This window comes from Lactuca saligna, chromosome 7 (assembly GCF_052625555.1).
Source record: "Lactuca saligna cultivar CGN05327 chromosome 7, ASM5262555v1, whole genome shotgun sequence".
NCBI lineage: Eukaryota > Viridiplantae > Streptophyta > Magnoliopsida > Asterales > Asteraceae > Lactuca > Lactuca saligna.
In genome coordinates this window covers 151,021,025-151,028,864 of record NC_136423.1, presented here as the reverse complement: position 1 = coordinate 151,028,864, position 7,840 = coordinate 151,021,025, and the positions used below count along the sequence as shown (strand labels likewise).

The 7,840-nt window shown below is 33.7% G+C and overlaps 1 protein-coding gene across 3 annotated transcripts; it reads left to right on the top strand.

Moving 5' to 3' along the window:
* The first annotated feature begins 2,452 nt into the window (after positions 1 to 2,452).
* LOC145004750 (Polynucleotidyl transferase, ribonuclease H fold protein with HRDC domain-containing protein) lies at positions 2,453 to 7,369 on the top strand. 3 transcript variants are annotated; one of them, XM_078963737.1, is made up of 11 exons: positions 2,453 to 2,748; positions 3,020 to 3,264; positions 3,355 to 3,453; positions 3,535 to 3,618; positions 3,763 to 3,849; positions 3,924 to 4,044; positions 4,171 to 4,364; positions 4,476 to 4,520; positions 4,593 to 5,107; positions 6,141 to 7,022; positions 7,104 to 7,369. In XM_078963737.1, exons 1-11 carry the CDS (start codon positions 2,538 to 2,540, stop codon positions 7,108 to 7,110), a joined length of 2,490 nt encoding a protein of 829 aa, XP_078819863.1. In that variant the 5' UTR covers positions 2,453 to 2,537; the 3' UTR covers positions 7,111 to 7,369. The 3 variants fall into 3 exon arrangements, with proteins under 3 accessions (XP_078819863.1, XP_078819862.1, XP_078819861.1); XM_078963736.1 differs by having other exon boundaries at positions 2,454 to 2,748; positions 4,186 to 4,364; positions 7,143 to 7,369; XM_078963735.1 differs by having other exon boundaries at positions 2,454 to 2,748; positions 7,143 to 7,369.
* The last annotated feature ends 471 nt before the right edge of the window (positions 7,370 to 7,840 follow it).

Here is a 7,840-nt window from a genome sequence, read left to right as displayed (position 1 = left end):
TTTTTATAAATATTTAGTTTTAAATACAAATACAAAACTTATATTTTATATTGTGCCGAACTTGATCTGCACATAAAGCCGAGGAAATTCCAGCAAGTTAGGACAAGTCCAACATATGAAAAATTACGAATTTCTTAATAAAATTTCTTTTTTTTTTGGACGAAAATAATCACGTTTTGAAGATTAGACAAAAAAAAATTGTTGCAATTAATACTGATTATAAAGGGTAAACGCAAATCATATTGGCGTTTTTGGCAACGAGCATTTGGAAGCTTCTAGTTTTTAGATTTTAACAAAAAAAAAAATTACGTAGAGCGTTAAATTTTTAATTTAAACAAGAATTTCAAATACAAAAGTTACTTCATCTATGGTTTAAGAAAATATTATTAAGCTTTCTAATCGATTTCTAAAATTGTCCTTAAAATATATTGATATATTTCTTTTTTATATAGTTGATTTTTTATGTAATTTAACATATTTTAAAATTTTCAAACTATTTTTATCATAAGTTCATATAACAATTAAAAGTTATATTTTCACTATGAGTTATTCACCACCAACTACACAATATCTCTTTCTTTGAACTAACTATTTATTTTTGTATTCTTTAACTCTCACGATAATCAATTCCAAAAGTGATCGTCCAAAAAAATATCAGAAAAATGGGCAATCATAGATGGAAAATTACTTAATTTTGATCAAGGAATGAATTAGTTGATGTGACCGATTTGTAATTATGTTTTTGTTAAGCTTATACTCTTGAGATTATGCATTAAGATGAAAAAGGTAAAAATGAAATATTATTCTAATATAACGTCATGACCACAACTGATAATGACAAAGTTATGGGCCAACTTTTGTTACCATTATCGGCCTTCTAGTATTTCGGTTGTATACGTTTAGTGACATATGGAAGGACAATTAATTGATTTAACGTTTACCAACTAACGTGCCATACCCGGCCATATGTTTTGTATCATTGTCAATTTATCATATGCACCCCCATTTTATACCATTAATATAGTCTCCTATATAGCAAAGACCCATATCCTTATTAGCGTATCATTTGCCTTTATATAGAGTTGATGCATAAAGTTTCAAGACTCGGATGACCTTATATCAAACTAGAAAGGGTAACATTGTAAAAGAGAATCAAAGTGGTTGACATAAATGATGCCTAAATTTGAGTGAACATTTTGGATGGGTCTATGGAGTATTATGACCAAATTGAGCCACATTAGTCTAGGATTGGTTAACAATGCTATTGAGTATGATTGGTTTCGGCACATGTTTGACATCGGTTCAAGTTTTTTTATTTTGATTTGTATGGTTTGCATGTAATCCAAGAAACTTGAGACCGGACTTCTATCCAAAAAAAAAATCTTTATAATTTCCATCCAAAATGCGATAAATATATAGATAAGTGATATCCTTCTTATTTGTTGAAAGGTGTATCCATTCCCCTTTAAAACTTAATACATACACAAGAAATATACATATACATACAACAAGGCGTTGAGTCGAGATGGACTGAGCTAATGTACATACATATTAACACCCCCTTCCAACATTTTTATCGTGAGGGAAATTATGAACGTTTAATTTGGTTCTAAAGTCATGAAACAAGGTGTATGGAAGAACCTTCGTGAAGATGTATGCATATTGAGCTAATGGCGGAATGAAGAACTAAAACTAGTCAGTGGTAACTTGATCCTAAACAACATGAATGTATATCTATATATGTTTGATGCACTGATGTTGGACTATATTCACAGACATAAAACAAACTATTGTTGCAGCAACACCAAAAATATGCATGTTAAATCCTTTGATATGTGAAGCCACTACTTCTAGAATTATAGTTTGTATCCACAACCACCTTGTGTGTATTGATGCACCATGCATCAAGGAAATTTACCCATGGCCAATGGAGACAAGGAATGTGTCATAACATTCCATGAAAACCATCTATGTATTCATATGACACATACAGTTGTCGAATGTCATTGAACGTAGGCTTACACAAATATTATGTATCGTAAAGCTTAATGACATCTTTACAAAACTTATAACACTTTCATGTGTGATTATTGCAAAAATATTCTGATACTCATCCCATGAATTAGAAGTGGTGTGATATGCTAATTGATGAATTGCGTTTGTATTTTTGTAGTGGAGTAAAACCTTTTTTTACCTCTTGCATCAAACTTCAATTAAAAAAAAAATGGAAATCTATCCATCCAAATCATCAACATATGGAAAACCTTAACTTCATTATTATGCTCGTATAGCCCGGATTTTAGGTTGATATGGGCCATGATTGTAGCCCAATGATTTTATGTGGGCCGGACCGGTTTTCAACCGGGTCAGAAATATTTTAATAGGTCCAAAATGTTAGCCCATTAACCGGTTCGGTGGAGCCGATATTGAAGTATTGAACCACCGTTAAACCTTTGAATGTTCTTCCATTTTTTCTTACCACCAGGCCGCCATTATCGTCAACCTTTGAAGCTCGTCGTAACTAGCAGGGATTAAAAATGGAGAACAAGGATAAGATCAAAATTGCAGTTACAATCTCATGTCTTGCAGTGGTTTCAATCTTACTGGCGAACAAATTTCGGAAACAGCGAAAACGAAATCAGAACATAGGCTCTTGTTACTTGAAATCAGAAGCAAAACCGCAACACAATTTTAAGCGTGTTTTGGCCAATAATTCGTACTCTCCTTTCAAGCACCTCAAGCTCGACGGTAATGTATTGTTAAATTAATTTTGTTTTTGGAATTGGAGTATTGATATAAGCTATAAACCCTAGCTGGAGTTTCTGGGTGTTTTATAAAAATCTAATTTTGATTGTATCTCTTGATACATTGAGATTTTCCTATTGTAAGTGTTGCAACGATCTACCTCAGTTCGTTATTTGTAACGACGGGTTTTAATGGTTACTCGTTTTGGCATGCGTAATTTGTTATGGCAATGTATTGATGATGTGTCTGTTGAATGTCGACTTTTGATTAACAGATGACAGCTCTTCGGATTTGCATCCGTATGAGTCAGAGATCAAGGCTCTGTTGGAGAAACCTGAGCTAGAATTTGAATTTTGTAATGGAACTATGGATATGGACATGAGTGATACATATGTTTGGATCGATGACGAATCAAAGTTGAAAGAGCTTGCACAGGTTTTGAGTAAAGAAAGAGTGTTTGCTGTGGATACTGAACAGCATAGCTTAAGGTCGTTCTTAGGGTTTACAGCCCTTATTCAGGTACGACATATAATTCTTCTTCAAGAAGTAATACTATTCAACAATCAACATTCATGATCTAATGCTTTGTGTTTCTGTTCTCAATTATAGATTTCTACAAGAGAGGAAGATTATTTAGTGGACACCATTGCTGTTCATGATTCTATGGGAATTCTTTGCCCTGTATTTTCCAATCCCAATATATGCAAGGTACTTCTTTGGCATATGCTTCATTTCTTATCTGATGTCATCTCTCTTCATCTTATAATGCCTTGTGTTTTGCTCCTCTAGGTATTCCATGGTGCTGATAATGATGTTATATGGCTACAAAGGGATTTCCATATCTATGTAGTAAACTTATTTGACACTGCAAAGGTAAGGTTTAGCATTTCTTTATTCCATCTTTTTTTCCAAAAGGACACCACATGAAAGACATTTAGTATAAGCTTCCATGTTAATTCAGCATTGAATTTACTTTTTGCAACTTTTGAAGATGACAATTGATTGGATAATTTTCAGGCTTGTGATGTGTTATCAAAACCACAAAGATCATTGGCATACTTACTTGAAACATACTGTGGTGTCACCACTAACAAGCTCTACCAGGTACAATAATATAAATACTCAATAATATACTAATATTAAGTTTTTTTATGAATAATTTGCACATATATATATAGCGTGAAGATTGGAGACAACGTCCACTACCAATAGATATGATTGAATATGCTCGAATGGATGCACACTATTTGCTTTACATTGCAGAATGCCTTGTTTCTGAACTCAAACTCCAGAAAAACGGTATGTCATGATCTTCTTTCATACAAAAACCAGTGTGTAATGATAAGAATCATCACACCTAATAACTACTTTCAAAAAAAAACGAATCTTGTATTTTACAATGTTTCTTCTACTGTAGTTCTAAAGATAATAGTGCATCAGAAAATTCAGCCAATCTCGATGACAAATTCTATTTTGTTTTCGAGGCCAATCGGCGTTCAAATGCTTTGAGTCTTCAACTTTTCACTAAAGAACTAGAAGCTTCCCCTGGACAATATGCTGCATCTTCAATTATTTCCCGCCATTTAAATGATCATGGAGCTTCTAATATCAATTCTCAGGTACCCTTTTTTTTTTTTCCTTCATTAGGGTTTGTTTGGAATCACATTACACTCCATTATCAATTCAATCATGATTGTTACCTTTGGTTCTTGATGTTATGCTGAATGCAGTTTCAGGATGTTGTTAGATGTCTATGCTGTTGGCGGGATTTAATGGTAAACTAAACACCTTTGAGTTCAACTTATTTACCTTTTATGCCATTGTGTAATTTGTACACATGTTTTCAGGCTCGTATGCATGATGAGAGCCTTAAATACGTATTATCTGATAATGCCATAGTTGCCCTTGCTGAAAAAGTTCCTTTAACCACAACAGATATCTGCACTACAATATCACAAGGTGATATCGAAACCGAATCTCTAAATTCCAATTCTACCCCTCGCTTTCCTTCCTCTGTTGTCTTGAGCCATCTTGATGACTTCACTTACCTTCTTCAAGATGGATTAAAGTTAAACAATCCTGATGATGTTTTTCAGCTGTTTCTTAAAAAGCACATTGGCCCACATGGTTCTTGTCCTCTTTCTCTTTATAACTATGGGTTGTTGTCTAAAAGTAGTATGAAAGTATCGAAAAGATTGGTTTCTAAAAATGGGTATAAGTTTTCAAAACAAGTTGCAAGGAAGGCTTCTCGAGAGCTTTTTGTTCAGAAGTTTTCGTGCAAATCTCCTGTTTATCATAACTGCAGGATATATGCTAATGATGGGCGATTGTTGTGTTATTGTGATAGAAGGAAGCTTGAATGGTTAGTAGTAAATTGCTCTTCTGATTGAATGTGAATGTAAGGGTGTGTTTGGTTTGTGGATTCCGATGGAATTGGAATTAAAGATTCCATTCCTAGGAGTGGGAGGAAGGAATTCAATTCAATTCTCAATTCCATTTTTTTTTTCAAAAGATCAATCAATACCCTTGTTGTATATCAAGATTCCATTTCATGGTTGGCACATGTATGGAACTCAAGATTCCATTTCATGTTTGATGCTTTTCACCTTTCCTAGGTGTTGGTGGAAGGAATTGGATTCCATTCTTCCTTTTTATAAAAAAAAACCAAAATTACATGTCAAAATTCTATTTCATGGTGTTTTTGGTAAAGCCAAGTTTATGGAAAAAAATATATTTCCATTTTTCTTTCATTACGAGACCAAAATACCCTCATTATATGTATACAAGTAAAAGATAAAATTATCATTGAACTCAATTCCGTTCTTCCTATTTTTAATTAAGAGACCAAAATACCCTCATTATGGGCATATTGGAATAACTAAAATTATATTTTTTAATTATAAGTCAAAATCTAGAAAAAAAAATCTATTTCATGTCCAATTCCTTTGACAGATTCCCTTCATCTTTTATTACTAAAAGATCAAACGTTTTCCCAAAAATTATTAGTGTTGTGGAAAAAATTTCAAGTTTTTTATGAAAATAAATTTTGAAAACGGTTTTCAAAAATTTCAAAGCAAAATTTACAAATTGTATGTAAATTAGAAAAGTGTAACTTCTCTAAATTTCTAAAATGGAAAATGAAAAACTCCCATCAATTTCAACCAAACGTATTTTCCAAAACTTTTATTGAAAACTCAACTCAATTTTCTAAAACCATTTGTTAGAAAAACAAAAACAATTTTGTTTCTAAATTCCATACCTTTCCACGCCAACCAAAACCCCCCTCCGATTCCAATCCCTTTACCAGATTCCATTCCTTCCAAAAACATTCCACAAACCAAACAATCAAACACCACATTATACTCCAACAAAACATAACCACCAAAATCTTTCAGGTATCTACAACGCGATCTAGCAAAACTCGTTGACGAAGAACCACCCGCCATAATGCTACTTTTTGAACCCAAAGGTCGCCCAGAAGACGAAGGAAACGACTTCTACATCCAAAGTAAAAAAAACATATGCGTAGGATGTGGAGAAGGGAATCACTATTTACGATACCGCATCATTCCCTCATGCTACCGAATCCACTTTCCCGAACACCTTAAAAGCCACCGCTCCCACGACATTGTTTTGGTTTGCGTCGATTGTCATGAGAAAGCACATTCCGCCGCCGAAAAGTACAAGAAGAAAGTCGCTTCGGAATTCGCGATTCCGTTGTTCGTACAAAAAGTCGTTGATTCCAATGAGGAGTCACACGATGAATCCGGAACATCTTTTATGAAACTTGCAGATGGAGGTGTGTCTCCTTTGGAGTTGAGAACTGCAGCCATGGCTCTTTTGAGACATGGACCGAGGATGCCAGCTCAGCGATGTGAGGAACTGAAAGAGGTTGTGAAGAAGTATTATGGAGGAAGAGAGATAAGTGAGGAAGATTTGGAAAATGCTTTACTTGTTGGAATGAGTCCTCATGAAAAAAGACGATTACATAAAAAGAAAGGATTGTCTCTCAATAGGAATTCATTATCTTTTAAAAAAGATGAAGGGAAAAATGATTTAGAAGATGTTGACCCAAATCCAAATGGTTCAGTGTTTGCTACGTGTAGCTCAAAGCTGTCATTGTTAGGTCATGGACCACATGGGAAACAAGTGGTTGACTTTTTGTTGAAGGAACATGGAGAAGATGGGGTGCGTGAGTTTTGTCAAAGATGGAGACAAGTGTTTGTTGAAGCTATTCATCCACGTTTTTTACCTGGTGGATGGGATGTCACACATAGGTAAAACATATTATATTAACCTTACATGAGTCTCTGCTAACATGTCTTTGACTATGGTTGACTTTTGTTTTATGGAAAAAGGATATGATGATGAGTGGATGGTTTTTTGGCATTTGGCAGTGGTAGAAGAGAGTTTGGGGACTACAGCGTGTATAATCCTGCAAACAAGGCTTCTTCTTCTTCTGCTTCTTCTTATGCTGCTGTTGTTGAAGGTTAAGGTGGTGGTTTTTTCGTTCTGTATTTTTGTTTTTTTATTTACTAGAAAACGGGACTTTTGTTTAGATTAGAATGAATGACGTTGTATTTAATTTTGGAAAATCTAGAGAAAGTAAAGTTGTTGCCATGAATTGTGATTTGTTTGATTTGTATCTTTAAATTGTTAAATTACAAAGAATATATTTAAGTTTCAAGTTTTTAAAAAGATATGTGTCAGGTAGGGTGATATTTGGTTTTAACTAGGTTTTTTTTGGGTAAAGAATGAAATGGTTGGAAGAATTTTGTTTTTTATGGGAATAATTGGAATGAAATGAGAAATGAGAAGTGGTCAATGCATGTGTTTGTTTGGTTGATACACGATGAAAAGAACTTGTTAGTTAATATTTTAATAGAAGAACAAACACATATATACACATACTAATCTTACTTCTAAACCTACATATTTATCCACCATACCTTTCGCAACATGGTGTTAGGGGGATATTTCAAGGTGATGTAGGAAGATATGTTAAGGTGTAACATAGAGTGCATGGGGGTTTGGATTTAAGTACTAGATACGAAGAGGATTGTTTGAGGATTGTATGCTATTAGAGTTCAAAACT